Raw genomic sequence first — 23669 nt, forward strand, 5'->3', positions numbered from 1 at the left:
GTTCTTTGAAATCACTTGCTCCTTGTGTCCTTCCTCACAAGCACGCACACGCGCACTTGCCATAGTCCCATGACCTTTTTTGTCAGGAGTCTCTGGAAGCCTTCCAGAGGTGACTTACGATGTGCTGCTACACTGTGGCTGCTGCTGCAACACAGGGAGCACAGCAACTGTGAGAACACTACAGAGAGTGATACAAGTGATGTCATGAGAGAGAAACGGAGCAAAGGACGCTCACATAGCATCCACACCAACGCACACACACACACAAGGATAACACACATCACCTGGATGTGCCGCATTTTAATTTTCTTTTAATTTGGTTTTCTTTTTTTTACCTCACTTCCTTTTATTAATTGAGTTTTTTCTCAGGCTTTGTCTATTTTACACTTGAGAAGAAAACAATTCCTACGCTTGTCCAACACACACTTGTCATATTCAGTGCACAATGTCCTGTTTTCTCAGAGATGTCTTATCTTTCTTCTGATATCATACACAAAGGGAGGTTAGATGTCTGTTTTATATACAGTATACATAATATAATAACTAAATGAAAGTACTGCATTAGTAATTATTTCTATCATCTTTGAAATCACATCGATGCACATCAGGGAGGGACATCTACACAATTGCAAAACTAGCCACCTTCACTTCAGTTTTATTTCTGAGCTGTTTGTATCATTGTGTCCACGCCTGATTAGTCTGATTTGGACAACTACAAAAATACAGTGTTGGGAAACTTTTACTCTTTTTCTGCCTCTCTTCCTCCTGTCACCATTTATTTATTTTCTTTTTAATATGTATCCTCACGTCTCGGAGGTAACACGTTTCTACTTTCGTATATGGTAAATATTCTATTCCCCATTGAGTCAGTGAGGTCTCTCTGGACCCGAGTCCCTGAGTGGCAAAACATCAGTGGGATAAATGATGTGTGCCGCAGCACGTACTGATGGAGATAGTTAGGAAGCAAGATGAAACGCTCCATCTCTGGGATACAGAAGATGAAAGTGAAACCTTGTTTTGAACGCGGGTTGCAGCATGTTGTTAGATCTCCCCAAGTCTTCTCATCCTTTTAGCTCACAACCCAACCCATATTAGAGCTACGTCAAGGGCCATTGCTTTACAATATGGCTCGTCTTTCTTCTGCTCTAATCAGCCAGATGTGACACAGTTTAATACGGATGATTCTGGTGCTAAAAGCAAGTTAAACATTCAGCTGACCCTAAAATGCAGCTACACATTGGAAAAAAGCACATCCCCTTCGTTAGTAGAAATATACAATGTCAGTATGGCAACTCATCTACCATATTTTATATAGTTTGTGTCTGTAATTATTGCGCAGTTGTGGGATTGACGGAAGTGTAATTTTACAGCTGGATTCCTTCACATTATCAAATCTCTTTAAATTCTTTATCAAGACAAGTGTCCATTTCAGTTTTCAGTTAGGTTCACCTGGTGCCAAAATTGGTTTTATTCACAAAATCTAGACATATAATTATCTACAGCAAAACAACCATGACCTGAATTCAAATTATATTTTGAATAACACGCTGTTTTTTTAATAAAATTGTCAAAGTTAATATGGAATATTTATATTGAAATTAGATTTTCTTCCAGATTAATTGCACAAGTTTTACCTGAACATGGCATTGACAGTTTAGATTGCCACTCTTGCATGTTGACAGCCCATCGCACGGAGGGAAATTAAAACTCGCCACGTTAAATATCCTGTTCCATTAAAACCTATATTGAATTTAAAATGGGTTAATAAATAAAGAAAACATTTTCTGAACATGTCACGGCCTTCATGTTGAAGAATGAATGGTTTGACGCCTCAAACTAACAAGACCGCTACATTAAAAAGCCAGTTTGCCAAGATTACTCAGAAAAAAATAATATATATATAAATATATATATATATATATATATAAAGAGGTGGCCAAAGCCCCCTAAAGTATTGAAATTGCATTTCTTGCTGTCCCCTTCAATCTGCCACCTAATCAGTCCCTTTGCCTTCTCCACCTCCTCCTCTTCCTCCTCTTCCTTTCCCCTTCTTCAGACATTAGGGAGAGTGGAAGCCCTAAGCCGGTGATGGTTTTCATCCACGGGGGCTCCTACATGGAAGGCACTGGAAATATGTTTGACGGCAGCATCCTGGCCAGCTATGGCAACGTGATCGTCATAACTGTAAACTACCGGCTGGGCGTCCTAGGTAAGGATCATGCTGTGAAGTGTGACGCACAACCATTGTTGTCCTCTTATTACTTCTTCTATCTTTACTCCTTCCTTTCTGGGTGATTCCATTAGCTGCCATCTTTGTATCGACCTCTTTTGGTGTCGCTGTTGGTTGATTTAAGCTTTGCCTGAGTGCTAACTCTTCCTCTACTGCTCTTTCGTGTTTGTGTTTCTCTTTCTTTTTTTCTGCCTCCCTTCATCCCTTCTGTCCATTATGGTGATTCCATGTGTGAAAAGCGCAGTGATGTTCTCGGGAGCTAAGTTCAGCATTTATGCCTAAAATGTATCTTTCTAAGGACTGATTGTTTCTCCTCCAGTTTGAACCACTGGTCCACACTGTTGGAAACCAATCAGCTGGTTGTTAAATTGGAGTCTGAGCTGCTCACTGGGCTTGTCTGCTCTTTGCTCTTGTTAATAACTGGTTTCAACTGGAATCTGCAGCGGGAATCTGCTCTCACTGCTTTCTGATCACAGCTCAATCATTTGTACGCGAATGCTGATTTGAATCTCTGTGGGGTTTTTTGGGTTGTGATTTTTTCCCTTCCATTTTGTTGGAGTAATATTAGGAAGCTTAAACAGACTCTTAATCTTAATTGTGTCATCTTTTCTTATAACTTTCATCGCCTGCTGGGATGATTATGATATAACGCTGTTGATGATGATTTAAGCAGATGCTGTTTAAAGCTTGTGGTAATAAATATATATATATATATTTTTATTTTATTAAGGTTTTGGGAGCTTTTATTTTGCAGAAACACAGAACTTTGTTGAGACGGACTTAAATCTCAATATTTGCTGGGCCTATGTTGAGGCCGAGTTACTGTTATTTTATGCATCTACCCTTCCTGTCTGCTTTATTATATTTAGCAGCCTTTAATCCATCATGGCAATTTCATCTCTGATCTCCCCCCACCCCTTTTTATTTTCATTCCAATCTGTTGTCTTCTTCCTCTATCTTATGTCTTCTTATTGGTCTAATTCCTAATTCTGTTTCTCCTGTCTATGAATGTCACTGCCTTACCCAGAGGGCAGGTATATATATATATATTGTGACACATGATGGAAACAAAGGTTCTCTGCTTCATTCCTAAATGAGATTATGCTGTCATTTGATTTGAATGAAAGGAACCGATTTCGTAAGCGTGTTGCTTTGGTTGCTGGGGTTTTTCCTCCCCTTCTTATTAAACTATACCAGAATAAAGATATAGGCCAATATCCGCCTTTCACTCAACTAAAATACCATTTGTCTGGGGGCATGTTTGTGTGTGTGTGTGCATATATTTGTCTGTGGATATGCGGAATGGAGATCAAGGCCTGACGGTGTTTGCATTGTAAATACTGATACTATACGGATCGGTTTTATTTGTATATGATCTGATGAAAGACTCAGACATGAAACCTAAACGTGGCAGAAGCTGCCCAGCTGTGGAAGCATACTGAGCGATCGATCACGTCTCTTGGAAATATAAATGTCAGTGACTGGATGACCCCCCCCCCCCCCCCCCCCCCCCCCCCCACACACACACACCTCCGCCCCTCCTCAGCAACCTTCGAGCCCTGCCAAAACCACAAAAGTGGATATTAAAGAAAGTACTCCATCATCTGTATTTACTAATCACTCATTCCTTTTCAATACCCACTTATTTCCTTTCAGGGTCATGGCAGGGCTGGAGGATATCCCAGGACAAAAAGCACTGATACATACACATACATTCACACTTACAGGCATTTGATCAAGTCCACAGTTCCGAATGTGCACATGCTCATTGCAGAGATTCCCACGATGAAGTTAGAAGCTGTACAAAGTGTCACGGACAGGAGGGTTTGATAATTGACATAAAACGAATCAATTACGATTTGGAAATGAATCACTTTGTCACAAATCAACCAAAACATTTGCTTCTGTCAGCTGGTGTCAGTTCCTATTTTGTGACTATTTTTTCATGACTGATAAATAATGAAAATACATGTTGGTTGCGGTCCTATAACCAGGCCAAAGTAATGCAGAGTTGAAAGCAGGATGAAATGCTGTTGCAACACCAAGACTTTTGAGCTTTTGAATAATTCAGGAATAATGTTTGAAGGTTATCTTTCCATCCTGTATAATACACCACAGCACAAAATGCCAAAAAAGACAGGGCCAGTAAGAGATAAACCAAACAAAGCAATATAACAACCACATCTTATACCTGTTATTTCAAACATGACAACATCTTAAGTTCTCTCTCTATCTCTTTCTCTCTCTTTCACACACACACTCTCGCTCTCTGATGTACGAGTTCTTAACGGCTGCAGGCCTCATAGTGTTGAGGGAAACTGTATCCCTGCTGGTTAACATGAGGCGCCGCTGTTTGCTCTCAGATTAGACTCTATGTGTTTGTTTACCCCCTCGGCAATGGACAAATGCATACAGCTTTACCTCACTAAACATGAGATCGTGTGTGTATGTGTGTGTGTGTGTGTGTGTGTGTGTGTGTGTGTGTGTGTGTGTGTGTGTGTGTGTGTGTGAGTGACAGCAAAGGAGCATATGCTTAGCAACGGTAGGTTCAGGACCCATAACCGCTGGGCTTTCCAGTCAGTTATCCAGGTTTTAGTCACATTATAAAGGAGTTCAGTTAGTAGCTCTAATCTAATCCAATAAATCTAGTGTTGAGTAAAGTAAAAAAAAAGTTTCATTTTATTGTTATCATAGTCTCAGTACTTATTTTGAGATCTTGCCCATTGACTCAAAGTACATCCAAGTCGGGATTAAGCTACTTATTTCTGTACTAAGGGAAATATTGTGCAACACATATTATTAACGATCACCCTTTTCACCTTGCTGAGCGTGGAAGTTCTAGAAACAAAAAAGGGTGGTACCAATACTCTACCCATTTTAGTGTTGTTTCAAACATTAAATTAGTCATGCTTGGAAATGTGGCATTTCAAAACCCAGCAGCCCCTTTCCTCAAGGTCCATGTACTCAGTTTAGCTTCTTAAAAATGTAGGCTTTGACTAGAGAAAAGTTGAGTGGAGTGGTCTCTGTGCGTGCTGTGAATTCGAAGTGGGTGTCATAGGGAATCACTCGAAGCTGACCACATACAACCTTTTCTAGTCGACTTTAAAGTAGCTCGCTGGACCCTGTCTGATTGGCCCACATGAGAAAACCCCCTTTAGATTTATGGTATATTTAAAGTCCCACTCCAGTAGCTTATTACTCCCCCAGCAGAAGGTTTGTCATGAGTTCCCCTCATGGCCTTAAAGTGGCTTAACTCCACACCTTCCTTCCTCATTTTGTGACTGGGATCTATGAATATGCTAATATGACCCCACCCCTTCTCCCCATCTCCCCTCCCTGAAAGCTTATCTGTAAGCGTCATACAGCTCCTGAGCCCCACCCACAACTTTACAGGATTGGTTTCATAAATTTGTGACATCACAAACCGAGACTGTTTGATTCTGTTTGTTTTTTTTTCTATCTTTTTTTCAGACTGGCATTTGTTCGCTGCAGAGTTAAGGTGGGAATGCTCCATCATGGAGCTGAATGCTTATTTCACACAACATATATCGTATTATAGAAAAGACACAAGTGGGACATTTTAACATGTTCAAATAGTAGATTTTCACCAGAGGGAGACTTTAAGACCATGCACATACATTTACAGAATAAATGAATGTGTTTAAGTGAGTCCTGTTCACAAGGAACCAAAAGATTTAAGATCAGAGACCAGAGAGCAGTGTGGAGTCTATGAACATCTTTCCTCATTAATAACTTCCTACTGTCTCCCAGGCTCATAATTATGTTCTCCGGCCAGCTGGTTAGCCTCCACTGGTTAAAGTGTGTGGTTGACCTTACCCAGCCAGCCATTGCAGCACCTGTTCGCTCGGAGATGCTGCACTGCTGACGGAACTCCCCACTCCGCTGCCAGACATTTTTCTCCTTGGCTTAGTGTGTGTGTGTAAGAGCGAGTGCTTTGCAGGAAGCCATTAGTGGCTTTAAATATGCAGAGTTGCTGACGCGAAGCTGTATTTATCGTTTAAGGGCCTTGGCTACAATGGATTTGGCCATGGGGCACGTATATAGTATGCTACTGTCAGTGTCTGTCTATGGGTGTGTTTGAATGTGTGTGTGTGTGTGTGTTTAATGGGTAAAGAGTCCTCCCCCAGTGTGCAGCTGGGGTGTTAATGGAACACATGGTATAACGCTGTCAAAATGTCATTATTAAGGGTAGCAAGTATTTATTGTCTTTGTCATCTCACTGCTCCTTGGATCATAATGGTACAATCTGCTGCAGGGTTGGTTTTGTTTTACTTATCGTTTAAACTATGTATGAAACTAAGCACTCCATCGCCCAGATGCAGAAATCAGATCTCCAGACAAGTGCTACATGAAGCGGTTTGAGAAGAATCTCAGTATCAGTATATTCTCATGGAAAAGTTTTGCCCGAAGCCCTTTTCTATCCTCAACTTTGTCCTCAGTGAATACAACATAATAGTGATTAATAGTGACAGTTGTGGAGGATGTGGATAGATTCATAGCTCTGAAAAGCCACATGGTTGCGTTCTTACAAGAACAAGGACACAAACATTGAATGAAACTGCCAATGCATGAATGCAAAACCTCTCCAGGGCATGTTTGTTGTCCTTCCAAACAGTGGACTGTGCCTTTAAGGCCAGGCCCTCACAGTGTTGAGTTTGTTTCGGCCCAGCCAAAACCTTTAATCATGCTGATTGATGAGGTGCATTTCCCTGACTCAAACCTTCTCCAAATAACCCTTCCATTCCACCCATACATCAGCCATTCAGCCAATTCATCAAGCCTCTGATTGTTTTAAGATATACCTGGCCAGTAAAATATCCATTTCTCTGCACGACACTGCTTCTCTAACTCTGCCCCGTGTTCAGCACCACGGTCGCATCTAAAACGCCCTTGCTCGAGAAAAGACCGTGCAGAGAAAAGACCTGAAATCTGGCAGAGGAAGTGTACCAGATGGATCTATTTCTCTGAAAAAGAAAAAAAAAAACTGATTGAGCTGATAAAAAACGATTAATATTATAGTATGTCAGTGATTAATTACTATTTTATACTAATTTATACTATTTGTACTAAACTATGTCTATAATAGGTTTTATACCATAATTAAATCACATTTGTGGATAAAATATTTGAAACGTCTTTGCACATAAAGGCATGTGAGACTTTATGTAAGTCTAAAACATTCTCCTTTCCTATCCCGTGCAATTTATTACCAGCAGATGATGCAGATATAGGCCTACTACACTTAGCTATCAAAAACCTGTTATAATACACCTCAAATGTAAAATGCAATGAAGTTGTATGTGCTTTAACGTAGAGAGTATGTTTAATATACCAAAATAAACTAAAGCAAAAGTTTGGCCAATGTGAGAGGCCGTGTGTGCTACCGATTTCCAGTGAGTCACCTTCTAGCAATTCATGTCCTGTGTTGTGAGAGGCTTATAGATATGAGTTGGCTTTATGTTGTGTTGCCTCAGTGTTTGTGTGGTGCCTTCAGGTGTCTTTTCAGGTTTGTGCTTTACTTCCCAGGTGATCTTGTAGCTGCAGGGCTTCGCTCCCAACAACAGTGCACACTCACTCTTCCTCTCTGTGGCATTATTTATAAAGTGGGTCCAAATGTCAACCAGTTTTGTTGCCGTCATGTTATTTTCCCTTTACTGTATGTTACCTCCTACAGCCATGGCATTGAAGTGCATAGCTAGGGGCAGACTGGGATTGTTGGCAGTGTACATATCGCCCTGCTGTTGTACAGAAACTCATCGGAAAGATGATTCAAGTGTGCAGGAAGAGAAACGTGCAGTGCTGCCATTCAAACATTAAATAAACATAGTTTCTGTCATAAAGAATGTTGGGATTCACGTTTTCTACTTGTTAAACGTTACGAAGACTTCTTTTCTTTAGTCCTTTGGCATGTTGGTGTAATCACAGATAGTCGTTAATGAGGTTGGTGTCATCTCATTGTCTTGTCTTCATCTTTGAATAAAAACTCTCTCAAGTCTCACTTTGGGCAAAGTGTGCTGTGATAACTCCCTGCATGTCGGTGTTCAGCATGCAGCACATTATCACACACACACACTCAGTCCATCAGATAGAGCTAGCATGGTTTTAATTGTATCTAAATTAGGCCTGTGTGCATTTGCTTTAGGAGCATTTCGTCTAATACAGGCATTATCCCTAATGTTTATCTTCCCAAATATTACCAGCAATTGTCCCAACCCTCCACCCTCCCAGATATATCTTCATTCCCTCTCTCCTTCCACAGTAATTGCTCCTTCTCTTTCCTGTTAGTTTATTTCCTGCTGGCTAAGTGTTGAGGACTATTATTTTCATGCTTATTAATTTCTTGCTCCCTGAAACAAATACCCCAATGATTTGGGTTCATTACTCTTTCTGTGCCTCTGTGCCATCTTTCCTTCCCCTCTACATCCTCCCTTGCTTCATAGCCTGGACACAGCTCGTTCAGAAAGTTGTGGGAAGTGCCTGACCCTTAAACAAAGTGCTTCACTTGAGTCTTAATTAGTGGCTAATGATTTATCCCACTGCGAAAACATGGGGATTTGTATTTGCACTTTTTTTCTCCTAGTACAAATGTTGCAACCATATGCACACTGTACATGAATACAGCTGTCTTTGCCCATGTAGGTACCACAAAGAAATGCTAAATTTTACTAAGACAACTAACAGCCTCTGTTAGCCACAGGATAAAGTGAAATTCACTTCTGACTCTTTTATTCACTTCAGGAAAGATATTGGAAGATGTGATCTTAACTTCACCAATAGCACTGGTGCACGGTTGAGGTTACTAATTTATCTCTATCAATGTCATTTCAATAATATTAAAAGTATTTATATTAAATTGACATACATATATGTATACATGTTAAAACATATTAGGCTACAGCTATGTAGCTGTGTACCAAAATTATTTTAGTGTCGAGGCATTGCTCTGTTGTATGTCTGTTTTTGTATCCAAGACAGCAAGTGTTGACAGGTGTGTGTGTGTGTGTGTGTGTGTGTGTGTGTGTGTGTGTGTGTGTGTGTTTGTTTAAATGTTTCATCAGCAGACCTTTGCCATGCTGCTCAGATGTTCTCCCTTGTAAACTACCCAAGCGAGGCTCAAACATATCCTCAGCTATTTTAGGGCAGACGGAGCTTTGATCAGTGGATAGGCTGCATCGAGATATGTTGTAATATTTGCTGCAATATTTCTTACTCTTCCCTCCCGCCACGTGCCAAAATCCCATGACTGCTGAGGAGAAACAGTTCAAGATGTTTGAGATTCGCACCCAGTATCTTTTACAGTATATTGCCTCTAGGTATGTAGGCAGTCAGTGAGAAAGAAAGATAAATTACAAGATAATGTCCTACAAGTTCAAAGACATTCCAGTGTCTTTTTACCAGTAACCACATATGAGCTGTTATATTGCAAGAGGCTGCAGTGTAATCAAATTTCAAACTAAACAGAAAAAGATAACAGATCAGAGACCATAACTTTCCGTCAGATTTAGTGTGAAATTGGCCCAAATTTGCCTTTTGATTAGAATGAGGTCTGCTCCAGTCAGAATGGTTCATATTTGAGATGATGATTTGATTACAGATGTATTTTTCTAAACTGAATGGATGGAATGAGAGCTTTTATTGAATTCCAACACACCGTATGTTATCATCAGACAATTTTTCAGTGTAAATTCTCCCCTATCATGCTGCCTTGGTTCCTACAATTTGAGTCTTTGATAACTTGCAATGTTCTGGGCGTGTAATATCATTTAAACATGACTAATGGCTGCTAGAATCTGGCTAAACTATGAATAGCAGTGTGATAGACACTCAGCATTGTTATCTTGTGATTAAATCACCAGGAATGTGTCCACCACTTTGCTTTCTCTTGGCACTGTCTTCAAATCGGGGTGTTTTAGTCTGCAGTTGCGAAGTTTGTTCTTGTCCAGCTCATTTGGCTCATAATGATTTATAGAGCGAATGGGCAGTAAAGCTAAGCAACACTATGCTTATGGTGATCTGGCAACGCCGAGGTTGACGTTGCAAGGTTTACAGCAGCTCTGTGGATGCGTCAGAAATTGGATTATTCTGGCCAAGGCCAGGACAACAGAAGGCCATCTGGGCATGCTCAATTGTGCCAGGCGTCTGTAGCCACAACTTTCAGCACTTGCCACCAACCCAACATTAGGCAGACAATGATATGCATGTGGGATTTATTGTGTGTTATACACAAATGCAGCCACCGTCTGGTCACAATATACAATCTTTCAAAAGATGATTCCAAAAATCCAGTCGATGCATGGATAATACTTGTAGCTAATTTCTGCTGGTTTCATTCAGACAATGGCACTGCAATAACTGGAATTAAAAAGAAAATGTCCAGTGCTTTAAAGCGGCAACCTGTAGAGCCTACCCATGTACCTAACAATTTGTAATTAGTCATTTGAGAACACTTGCGATTTAGTCAAGCTGCTATTTACAAAGGTCAAAGATAAACTCCAATGTTAAATACTGTACTAATCTGTGGTAAGAAACAACAGAAATTACTGAGCACCACTCAGTGACACCTAAGGCCAAACATTTTTAAATGTAATACATAGTGACTTTAATATGTATTTATGCCCAAGTACAGCCCCTTGGTAAAGGTTCATTGAAAGATGATTGTCAGTCTGACATCTCATCATTGCTGGTGACTTGTGTCCTGCATTACTGTACAAACCAAAACAGGGAAAAAGGGATGAAGTTATTCTGCAAGACACAAAAGACTGCGATACTGTGAGTGGTTGAATGAAACCAGTGGCCACAGTATAATTGCATGTGCATGCTCTCTGTCCTTGACTCTAAATGAATGTTTTAACTTACTTCTATCCTGCCTTCTTTTATTTGAATAACATTTATTTTCTTCTTTACTAACTAAATACTAACACCTAATATACTAACTGAACAAATATTTTGCACTAACAATTACTAATTCTACTAACATGAAATGTACTAACTAAACTTCAGGATGTGCTTAAAGTTTATATATACGATAATCATCGCCACTAGGTGTCACACCACCACCAGCATCTTGGTCCAAAACAAGTCCTTTGCTGACCCCACCGCCCCACCTCCCTTTGTGTTCTCTGTAAGGTGATGCCAATACAGTCTGTGAGTGCTGCAAAGCCCAGTGGAAGTTGCCGCTAAACACACAACCAGACTCACAACTGAGTAAAGTTACCCTTTGTACACGAGCGTAAACAAGAAACCCAAACAAATATTCAGCTAGCTGCCAGGCAGACTGGGGATATGGAGCCGTGTCTCAGCCTGCATGTGGGATACTTTGGTCTGTAAACATATTTAAAACATATTTCAGGGCTGCACACAGCACACACTTAATGGGCCTGCATGGCAGCTGGCAGCTAGCTAGCATAATTGGCATAGCATAGGTGTGATTATAATATCTGTGTTTCTAAAATATGTCAAAGCGGCAGAAATTGGCATGTCCACTCATGGGAGGGCCAGTGGTTTCACAGGGACTTGCATGCACTAACTTGCACAACATAACGTACCTGGACCAGCTATCGCAACAAACCACCGATAATCTTGTATTACAACACACAGAGGGAGTGTGTATTAATTATTTGCTCTGGACGCGTGTTTAAAATCGTATATATAACCTTTTATGTCTTTGAAAACTGAATCAAGTATTCTGTGAGCTTTGTTTTCCTTCTAACCGCCATAAGCTACTTGGCTGTGTAATGTCTGAAAACTCATAGTCTCCTTTTAAGTAGCTATCAACTCAGAATCACAATGTGTTTTCAAAAAAGTAACAGACACTGTAATTACCACATTTCATGACAAGTTAGAGTCAGTATGAGCTTTCAGACAAAGCCAGTTCTATTTTTTTTTGGTCTTTTACCTCTTTTCCCTTGTGTCTTTCTTCTATTTATTTGCATTTTTTGACACCTACATTTCCTTTGTTTGAAATCTGTCTTCTGCCTTGTCGAGCCAACAGTACACATTTTTTTGCAAACATTGCCCAATAAATCAAGTCAAATTAAATGAATAAATCTCAAGCCCATCTATGGTATGAGTCTTGGTATTTTTGGTATTAAAATGTTTTGGTCTATTGAAAAAGACTGTTGGAAACATCCATCCAGCTGTTCTTCATGGACTATTCCAGCATGCACTTGGCAAAATGCAGAGCACACCCTTGAGAGGTTGTTAGTCCTATCTCCACCTTCAAATTCTCCTACATTGTAAATTACATATATTAACCTGGCCATTGTTATGATGTACAAAAGCTATGGACAAAATGACACCATTTCACTACCTGATATAAAATAAACATCACAGTCCATTCACCTCACCTCAGATTTGTGGTTGTATCTCAATTAGACTCAATTAGTCTGTTGTGTCCATGCGGCTGTTGGCCTGACAGGGGTCAAAGAGTCCAGCAGGTTTGTTGGATAGGAGGTTGGACAGAAGCTGACTGGCTGTGCAGGGGAACAGGGGGCAGATGGAGAGGTGGGTTGAGAAACAAACTGGGATTACATCCCTCCACACTGAGCTATTACGAGGCACCTCACTGCAAAGTGCATGTGTAAATATCAGAGCCCCTGTGACAGTGTTATTTATTGATCAAAGCTTTGCCCTCTGCTAATGTGTGAATGCATGCCTGTGAGTGTGTGTGTGTGTGAGTGTGTCATGGGGCTAGTGTGGCAGATGGACATGTGCAGTAGCAGGATCAAAGACTGTGGTGTATAGCAGCTCTGATCACTGCAATGTACATATGCTGGGGAGTGGACCAGTCCTGAGTCTGAACAACTGTATCTGTGTGATGTTCTTAAAGCCTCTATTTCATGTTTCACAGCTCATTCCGTTCTATTCACTGCTCTGACATAGTTCCAGGTAAACCAGGTTTTGATAATTTCAGATTCCCAGGCTGTCAGCCTCTCTACAGCCCACTGAGGAACTCGCCATACTATCTGCCGACACCAAATCAAACCATTGCCAACAAGCAATAAAGGAGACTGTGAGACTGAGGGAGAATGTGATTTAAGACTCGATGGGGGTCTTCTGCCCTGCACGACACGAGCCGTCTGATTGGTTATCAGCACTGGTCACAAATCTGCCGTCGCCATATTTTTAGAGGTCAGATAGGAGTGTCGTGCTCAGACACCAGGAACCCAAGGAGGGGGGGGCATATGAGAGATAAATGGTGTGTGTTCATTTTAGGGCTAGGCCAATATTAAATATGAGATATCGGCTAGTCATATCTTCTGAGACTGAAATGAAGGACCCTTCATTCTAAACAGACCTTGCAATAAATCTGAATTTGAATGTGTGAATAAAAAAATATATATATAAAACTGAACAAAAATTATCAATTTGACTTCAGTATTTTATTAACTTAAATTTGGCAGCTCTTGATTTGCGTCTATTGCCGGCTTTCATTGTCAGTGCAGGCAATGGCATGCTCTTATATCGTGAGCTAGAGGGTCAGGGTGCAGAGGTTGTGGTGGTGGATGTGCTCTATAGTATATCTCATTTTCATGAAGGTGACTGGAGTTCATGTGTTATCATAGACCCATTGTAGGTATTTGACTTTTAATTAACTAAAGCCCCATTAGTTCTCTGACCTAAACCATAGGTATACCATAGGAGATCAGTTTAAATGGTTGGCAGTCAACTGAATCATTTTGTATTCAGGTTCCTGGGCTGATTGAGGCCACTATGACTTCATGTCTTTGTCTGCAAGAAACTATTTTACCTGAAAAATGACCCTTAGGTATAAGGTTGAGCCTTTTCTTCTGTAATAACTTGAACCCAGGGTATGTGTTGTGATGCTGCGCCTTCACCTCAACTATATCCTCATCTGTCATGCGTTACGTATCATTTTATGCAATCAGAACATTATTGAAGCAGGATATCAGAGAACTTTACAAACTTTTATTAAATCTGTGTGTTTGGTTTCTGACCTATTTTCTCGCTCTACTTCCGCTATCCGCTATCCCATCACTTTGCCATCTGTGCTGTGTGACTGACTGACCTGCTAGGTAGCTTAATCCCTTGGACAGAACAAAGGTAAACACTGTGAGATGGCTCAGGCCTTGAGCCTTCAGGAAGGACTGGGGCAAAGATGTTTGGTCCCACCCTCTACAAATCCAAATGTGATTGGTTAGATCACCTGCCAATTTCTAAACAAACACAAATGTCTATTGGGGCTTTTCTGTCCTGGTTATGAAGACCTAACTATTGAGTAAGACAGCTAATCTTTTCTCTGCCTAGACAGAGAAAGACAGTTACACTTTCATTTCTGAGGCAAACTCGATAGAATAATTAAATGAAAAACATTAAGCATAACACTTAAAATGCTGATGGTATAGAAAAGTCAGGGATGAGCTACTGTTTTTTTCTGCCAGCAGACGATAGTGAGTAGAGGTTGAAGAATATCTGACACAACGACAGCATCACTTATCTTGCTTGGTGTCTTTGTCTTCTGCCTCTCTCAAAAACCGGAGCATATGTGCACCACCATTGGGGGAGCCCAATGAACTGCCATACACAAAGCTTTACATTCACACAGTGATCCTCTTCTTTTTGTCTGCCACTGGCTTGTCTTGTTGATCACGGCGTCTCACTGCTAAATAGTCTATTTCACAGAATACATCTGCCATATTGCCTCCAAGCTTTGTTCTTAGACAAATCCCATAATCCTCTCAAAGGTCAGCCTTCTCTTTTCTCCTTGCTCTCCCCACATGTGGCACATTCATTCATTTTTCTCGACGGAAATAATTGAACAATATGAAGGATAAAAGAGGAGGAGGAGGTGGAGGAGGAGGAGGAGGAAGATCCTGTTGTTTCTCCTCATCTCCCTGAAGCAGGACTGTCCTCTCTCTCTCCCTGTCTCCCTGTTTGCCTCAGTTCATTTGAATTCATTTCAATTATTTATTGGCATAAGATGAACCAACAATCACCACTGCACACATTCTCACCATACTGCTTTAAAACCATTAGTTATTCCAAAGTTATTCAGTGATGAAACCATTTTTCAAAGAGTTAAAGGTGGCAGCAGGCGAGGCGAAAAAACTTCGGAATAATTTATTTTTAAATGTAAGTACTCGAACGAACAGTGAACGGTACAAATGTTTAAAAAAAAAACATCCTTCAGCATTTTTTAATTAAACAAAAAAAACGTTCTTGTCGCTTCAGCCGACATAGTCTATGCAGTCGGCTGCATCCTTTGTCTGCTGCGTCGACCGGGTCCTTCGTTGGATGCAGCTCCTGAATTGAGACACAGCTAAAGTCACGTGAGCATTCTTATAGAGAACCTTTTCATTTGCTCCTATCTCTGTTTTATTTTTTTCAATTTTCACTACTCTCTCTGTACAACTGAGCATTGTTCCTGGTTATACGTAGAATAATAAATGATGACTATGGAAGTTAAATCCAATATTTAATAAGTAGATTCTGCATGTGAATATTAATCTAGGGGAGGCACAAGATGTTGGGGCCAGAAACCTTCTGCGTCTAATTCGACCAACCACGATTGAGCAGGCTGTGGTTGCCCGCTGGAAAACAGCCCATGTGGAAAGCAAAAGAGCTGGAACACGGTGACAGAAATGCTTCAGCTATCCACTTTTTTATTTATATGCATTCATATGCAGATAGATGATATTAGAGATTACCTGGTGAACGAAAGATGGAGTCTAGGCCTGGATATCCACTGTCTACCAAAATATTGGCCATTGTCCTTCAATGAGCTTGTTGTTATTATAACTGTTGCCTTTGAAATTCAACCTTGTAGCTGTCATCTCTTCTGTCTAAACACATGTTAAACTCGCAAATTAAGTAGCAACATCAAATACATTGAGTACGTTTACTTTGCAGGACTGTATTTGTAGCTATTTCTAATTTAATTCAAAGTTAATCCCGTTTATAATTTTAGTTTGCTGTTAAAAAATACTTTTCACAAACCAGTGCTAGTTGTGTTTTTATTCTAAAAAAAGAGACTGAGACAGAAGATGTCGAGCAAACCCACCCTCGAGCCTGTTTTGCAAGTAAACACACTGCAACCCTGAGCGAGGGAGGGAGAGACGGAGAGGTGCAGTGTCATCACTGCAGTCTCGCCACTTGATTTGCATGTGTAAAATTAATCTGCAGCATATTGCGTCCTGCTGATGCTAATTAGAGAAGTAACCATTAACATCAGCCACTTAATCATCAATATTAATATGCATAATTATTAATAATTCTGTTTCCCCCTCCAACACGACGACACTGCAGGGCCTCAGCTACTTGTGTTTACACCAGCATCTATCTTCATTATACACACACCTCCAGTTAATCAGGTCTCCCCCTCTCTCTCTCTCTCTCTCTCTCTCTCTCTCTCTCTCTCTCTCTCTCTCTCTCTCTCTGCTGCCAGTTTCAGATCCACTTTTTCACTATAGGCCAGTACAGGCCTGGTGCATAAGTCTAACACGTTGTGAATATTCACCCAATTTAAAAAGAATACACATTTTCAGCATCCTTGAGGATGTGACTGGCTGTGACTCAGGAGGGAGAACGGGTTGTTCACTAAACAGTGAACTGTGGCCAACTCCTCTGATCTGCAACGGAGTGTTCTTGGGCAAGATACTGAACCCCGAAGTGCTTCTGATGAGTGTGTGTGGATGGTGTGTAATACAAAAAGCACTGTGTATAGAAGCACCGTATGAATGTGTGTGTAAATGGGTGACTCCAACTTGTACTGTAAAGCGCTTTGAGTGACCAATACGACTGGAAAGCGCTATATAACAATACAGTCCACTTACCACCTGGATAAACTACTGTATATAGCTATAGTGGTAATAGATATACTCCCAGTGAAAAGGTTGTCGTTCTTTTCTTTTAACTTCTGCCACAACATCACACCAGACATATGCAACTAAGGTTTGGTCGGGTACAACCAGTAACCAAGAGAAACACCTCCTCGCCAGATGAGATATGTGTTAGTGTTGAGTTCAGTCATATCACCTATGTGCTTTGTGAGTATTTGTGTAGGTATGTGTTTGTGTATTAGGGGAGAGAACCGAAGTAGAGATCTATAAACGCTGGCCTTGCAGGTTCATAACTGGCCCTGTGGGAGCTGTGAACTGGTCATGCTGTTGACAAGTTGTTTGTGTGTGTGTGTGTGTGTGTGTGTGTGTGTGTGTGTGTGTAAGTTTGTGTGTCCATAGCTTCTCTGATGGAGAAATGAAAGCAGAGGAGCATTTCATTTACTGCCCCAGGGAGACCTTTCCACCATCATACATTTATTGATACTTGCACTTTAACCGCTGCTGACCCAGCTTATAGCCTGAGCCTAGCCTTTGAAAGCCTGCATGTAAAGCCAGGTTATAAACATATACCAAAAAACGCATTCACTTGACACCGTTATTTTGCCAGTTTATGCCCCAGCGTGCAGGTCTGTTAGAAAGTTAGACATTTATTTTTTTATGTAGTGATGACCATGACCATGAAAATCCACCACATCTGTAGTTAAACAGATTTCTGATGAGAGCGCTGCAGTAAATTTTAACGGCATTGACAATATTAAAAGATAACAGCACTGCATCAACAAGGTATGAATAAGAACATGTTTAACTGCCAGTCAGAGATGACCTCAATATGACTTTAACATTAAAACTAATTTTTTCATTTTTCACATTTTTTTCCTGTTGTATAATCAGGCTTTGTAGTTGTCTTCTTGTTCAAGCCTTTGCTTCAAGGCCTCTATCTTGTTATGTTCATTATTATCTTTTTGTGTTTGTCCATTCACAGAATTCAATTTGGAGCAAATTAACAGGAACTTCAGGCTTTAAGGCCGTCTTTAATTTGCAGACAGATACACACAGGTTAAATCATTTGTGTAATGATGCTTCTACTGTCAGCCCCGTGTACGTGTTGCACTGCTGACAGTATTAAACCAAGTCCTGGCCATAGCTGTAATGTCCTAGTTTACCTTGACTGCCCCTGAGACACAGCTCACAACTCAGCTTCTTATGGCTAAGATAAGATCTTTCTATCGGTGGGAATCCGAGGTGAGCAGACTAACCACAGCTCATCATCACTGCACTTTCCATCCCTTCGCTCTATTGTTACATACGGTGTGAGGTAGATGTTAGGTATATGTAACATGATTCTTCAGAAGTTTCAGACAGGGGGACCTTGAAGCTGATATTTCTCATTCCTAATTATTAATCTTAAAAAAAAACTTGTTTTATTTAATTTTCTTAGTCATATTGTGGAAAAAGCAAGCAGGTCAGACTGGCATGCCTTTTCTTTTGATTAAAGACGTACATTAACCAGTCAGTCACAGATGGAGACCCCTGTGAATCTGTATTATTACTATTATTATAATTATTACATTTCATCAGACTGCGTCTGAAACCTTTTGTTTGACAAGCTTTTCAACTATAAAAGAGAAAAAAATGAAATGTTCACAACGAAGGTGAAAGAGATTTCTTTGGTTTACATGTTTTCTATATGCTATCATGTCAGATTAGATATATGGATAGATGAATAGATAGTTAAATGAATTGATATATATATATATATACAGATATACAAAACACATATATATATATATATATATATATATGTGTTTTGTATATCTGTGCAGATATAAATAGGTTTATTTTAAATTGTGTTACAGTGTGTGTGTGTGTGTGTGTGTGTGTGTGTGTGTGTGTGTGTGTGTGCGTGCGTTTGTGTGTGTGTGTGTGTGTGGCTGCGTGCATTTCTGGGCAAAAGAGCAACATCTGTTGTGCTTTAGGGCCAAACAGAGCCTCAGCCAGGGGTCTGTCCCATACAGCACACACACACTTATTCCTAGCCACCTTTTTTAAAGGGGACCGTCACATCTCTTGCTGTGTGTGGGGTTGTGGTGGAGGGTCCTGGAATAGTCTACCTCTAAAGAGCGATCAATCTGTAATACGTTTCCAACAAGGACAACAGCAGTTTTCCAGTTGGGAAAACTTTGATTTTTGGGTCAGTGGTTGAGATTAGGGTTAGGTATAGGTTAGGTTGTGTGTGTGTGTGTGTGTGTGTGTGTGTGTGCGGTTGCCTTTCTTTTATTATCTCTTTTTCCTAATTTTGAGACCCTCCACACACTGCAGAACTCTAAACACACAGAGAGAGAGAAGCAGAGTTTCTATGTTTGGAACTCACTAACACATGGCGACTGGTTTCTTGTCGAGCCCCTAGGGCGACCAAACTGACTAATCACCAAGGGTGACAGTATATATGTGCACACACAGTGTGTGTGTGTGTGAGCGCACGAGTGTGTCTGTGGCATTGTGCATACTTGAGATTTGTGTTTTTTGAGGGCACTTTCAGTGAGAGGTGACCTTAACGTTAGGAACAGAGATAAGGCCTGTGTGTAACAAATGATGCAGAATTTTCTAACCCAAAATCCTTTTTAACAATAAATGTGTGTTAGTGAGAACACTCCATCATTCATTCTGTTAAAGACATAACAAGTGACACATGGTATTAATCACATTAATCCCATTCTCTTTATCAGTACCCACTGCTGTGCTTTAATGAGTGATACACATAGAGGTTCTCACATAGACGGGGTGTTGCTGGAAGATAACTGACTCGCTCAATGTCTCTCCAAACCGCACCCCTTCTTGTCAATTGTTTTCAGTCAAGAAAACAAAAAATCTTTCTTCTGGAATAGGACCTCCAGGTTATGTGTAATGTTATGTGTAATTGAAATAATTAAAATGGTTTAAGTCAAATGTGATCCCAGAAGCCGTCTTTGAAATGTTTGTACATTCTCCCCTCTTTTGGCATAAGGAGCAGTTTCCAAATATGATCGTGAGCCAGAAATTGGTGATGTCTTCATCTGTGTGCTAATATGTAGCTTCACTGTTCTGACACAACACATGGCATTATTATTTCTTAAAAGGAGAGAGGACCCCTTTGTATTTGCAGAATTTACAGTATTTTGTCCTCCTAACTTACTCGCCAAACATATTGTTGATACTGAACAACTTCACAAAACCCTGCATGATATTCAAAAGATTAATTTATACAATTTGCAGGGAAGCTTTTTTATACATAGGGTATAGTTGAGGTAAGGACGTTGTTGTAGTTGTGGCAATTGTGGCTAAGTTAAAGTATGTGCATATGAATGGCATTTAGTTGTGGACCAAAGCTCAGGGACCAAGCTACTAAGTAAAGGTTAAGATCATTTAGTCAAACTACAAAGTTTTAACAATAATCTCATAATTATAAATCTGTGGCAAAATATGCAAAAAGCAAGCCCAATTCTTTGTAGGTGACCTGTCGCTGATCCTTCCCTATGTGAAACCTAAAGTCGGCATCTTTGATTGAAACCTTGTTGATTGTAACCGTGATGCTGAAGGTTCATTAACCCTGAAGAAGTAGCTGATTGATTTGGTTCTTATTTTTTCCCTGACCAAATCGCACCTGTTGCACAACATGTTATCATGTTGGTGACGTCCAGTATGTCTGCTGCTGTAACACTGCTCCATATTGTTATTGTCATAGTAATACAAGTTTGGTATGTCTGCTACTGTGGGTTCTATATGGAGGTAGAGGCATATGGCTTACATGCTCATTTTAGTTGGTTGGTCATTTTAGTTTTTAGTCAGACTTTTTACACCCACAACTATCACCCCTCAAGGACAATGGGCAAATGAACAATCTTTCTATGTTGTTATTGTTTGTCTGCTATTGATAAAGCCTACACCGTGTTCAGGATGTCATCAGGGCATCAAACACCCTGAAAATCTGACCCCACCCAAGTTAGGTCTCAGGTCAAAACGTTTTAAGACTGAGTCCTATACTTAAACTCCTTTTACGCATGAGTCAGGGCAAAATTTGTGTTTAATACTCTGTGAAGGCTTCTACTGGGGGAGATGAATGCAATTGATCAATGAGAACAAGGTGCAATCAAATCTCAATACACCGATAATTTAATTAGATCTGCTGTAGCGTGTATGCCCATGATTTAGACATGCAGTGGGTCAGTAATCTTTTATTATACATACGAAACAACTAATTTGGCACTTGGGGGAAATTAGCTTAAACTGTGATATTACTTGACACTGTCCAATGCAGTCTGGGAGATCAAATTAAGCCGAAAGTGCTGATCTCTTGTAAGAAGGTGTCATGCATTATGCATTTGGATTTCAAAGGGCCGTGAAAGCACAAGGCAACACTGAGAGAGAGCGGGTCTTTTCCAAAGCATCGGTTTTGCAGGTCCCGCAGACAGCAGTGACAGTGGGCGAGCAGGGGTAGGTGTTTTGGCAATGTGCACGCTTGCTGTGAGACCCCGCAATCATACTCAAGTGATTGCGGTTGGCCTGGCTTGACGGGAATTGATTTAAGAGCTTGATCCTGGATATGAAGTGCTTCTCAGATATCAGAGGTGTGGAGAGCAAGACAATGAGTGAACAACAGATTTGGCCAGAGAAAGAAAATAACAAAATAATGACAGTTTAGCAGACATGTTACACTGGGGCCTGATCTAATCTTAGTAACTGGCATTGGCATTTCACAGCATCTGCACAATGGTGTTTATTGATCCTTGTACAGCACAACGCAGCTTCAAAACCTTTCATTGTCGTGTCATAATTCACAAGCAACACCTGAATGGGCTCCGGAGTGCTCTATATGTCAAAACCCATTTCTCACCTTAGTGTCTCTTCTTTTTATTTCAAAATGTTGACTCTGTTGTGCTGGATTAAGTCCGGCTCTATCGTGGATCATTGTCTTACTAGTAGAAAAAAACGTAAGCATATTTTACTCGTGAGAAAATGATCCACGATTTATGGATATAAAACCGTTAAGACTATTATATCTTTCGACATCTCTTTCCCTTCTATACTCAAATGCCGATTCAATTATTCTGAACATCTGTCATCTAAAGAAACTCGGTCATTCCTCAATGAGTATCATGGAAGACTATATTATGTTCTCTTCCCAATGCAGTTTTGAACCTTGTTGAATTAGAATAGAAAATATTGTCCGGCCGAAACCCATTAATGTTACATTGCAGAAAAAATGGTTGTAGAAAGAGGTCTTGAATGAAGCAAAAGGCAAAAATGCAGAACAGAATTATTTAAGCACCTATCCCATTGCCTAACAATTATGGAAGCATACTGTACGTATACTTTTCCCTATTATAATCATTATTATTTTGTAGTCTACCATCAATACTAATCCGAGGTAAACCTGTGGTTTGCTGTTTAACTCTCTGCCCGTAGGGTCGACTCCAAATTGGTCAAAAGAAAACCTCCTTCCTCTATTTTGTACATGTTCTCTTCTCTCTTTTAGCTGGTTCACTCTGACTTTTTAAACATGGGCTTGGTTCCCACAGCCTGAGGACCCCTGCGACCTTATCTGACCATAGCTATTGATCTCGTATCAATCATGATCTCTGTACCTGACTCTCTAGCCTCAGTCTTTATGAGGCCGATGCAGTGTGATCAGCAGTATCACAGTGAGATCCCTGCTAAATATGCCTCTGTGTTGAAATCAGTAGTTCAGGATGACCACTTGTTGACAGTGTTTGATTTGTCCCTTCCCGGGGCCATCAGTAGCACTCTGTTAAAGTTATGCTCAGCACAGTCTTGCAATTGAGGAAGTCAAAGTCCAAATTAGGTCAATAATGGCAAGATCATTTTGAGATATATACGCAGAAGACGATCAACGCAGCCCTCCATCCCTGCATGCAACGTCACAAGTGAGCTGGCTGTTAGCATTGCCTCAATGTATTCGGAAGGTCAGTGTGCCTGCTTTCAATTTCATCACATGGTTGACCGCTGTTGAAAGGAGAGTTTTATATGCTTATGCTACAATAAATTTCAATGTCCAAAATACTTGTTTTATGAGTAATTATCAGTGATTCATGATGTGTTTTATGAGAACGTGTGTTTAATGTTTCATTTTACATGTGCTATTTGAGTCTCTCCATCTATAGCGTGTGGATGCTGCTTTGTTCCATACACTTAGGAAGTTAGCTTTGGGTTATATTCCGGCTAAACACCTATTCAATTTAAGAATTTTATGGGACATGGCAACAATATCTTTTTATGTTCTCTATAGCTACAGGCAGCACAGCTAGTGTTATTTAAAATAAGCTATTAATCAGGAGCAAAGACCTCATTTGGAGTCAAAAATCCAATACTCAGAATCAAGGGAGTCACCGGCAGAAGGTGAAAATACGTACAGTACACATCCCAGCATACCCTGGCATATTTGAATTGGTATAATGTTAATTAAATGTGTTGGGAATGGACACTCCTGGGGCTATACATTGACATTGAGCGACGAGAAGAGGAACATGAAAAGAGGAGAGAAATTTCAGTTGGGTTCAGGGTGAACTGTCTTTCTTTTTATATATTTCAAGCTGGACTTATTGTAAAGCCTCCACGATGAGCAG

At 40.3% G+C, this 23669-nt stretch overlaps 1 protein-coding gene across 3 annotated transcripts in view; it reads left to right on the plus strand.

Moving 5' to 3' along the window:
• Positions 1-23669, plus strand: part of nlgn1 (neuroligin 1) — a 289335-nt gene that overhangs the window by 123669 nt on the left and 141997 nt on the right. For all 3 annotated transcript variants that reach the window (XM_034582769.1, XM_034582770.1, XM_034582771.1), the window contains one exon: positions 2057-2209. In XM_034582769.1, coding sequence (XP_034438660.1) covers positions 2057-2209 — 153 coding nt within the window. The remainder of the gene's footprint in view (positions 1-2056; positions 2210-23669) is intronic.

Source organism: Hippoglossus hippoglossus, chromosome 4, assembly GCF_009819705.1.
Source record: "Hippoglossus hippoglossus isolate fHipHip1 chromosome 4, fHipHip1.pri, whole genome shotgun sequence".
Lineage (NCBI taxonomy): Eukaryota > Metazoa > Chordata > Actinopteri > Pleuronectiformes > Pleuronectidae > Hippoglossus > Hippoglossus hippoglossus.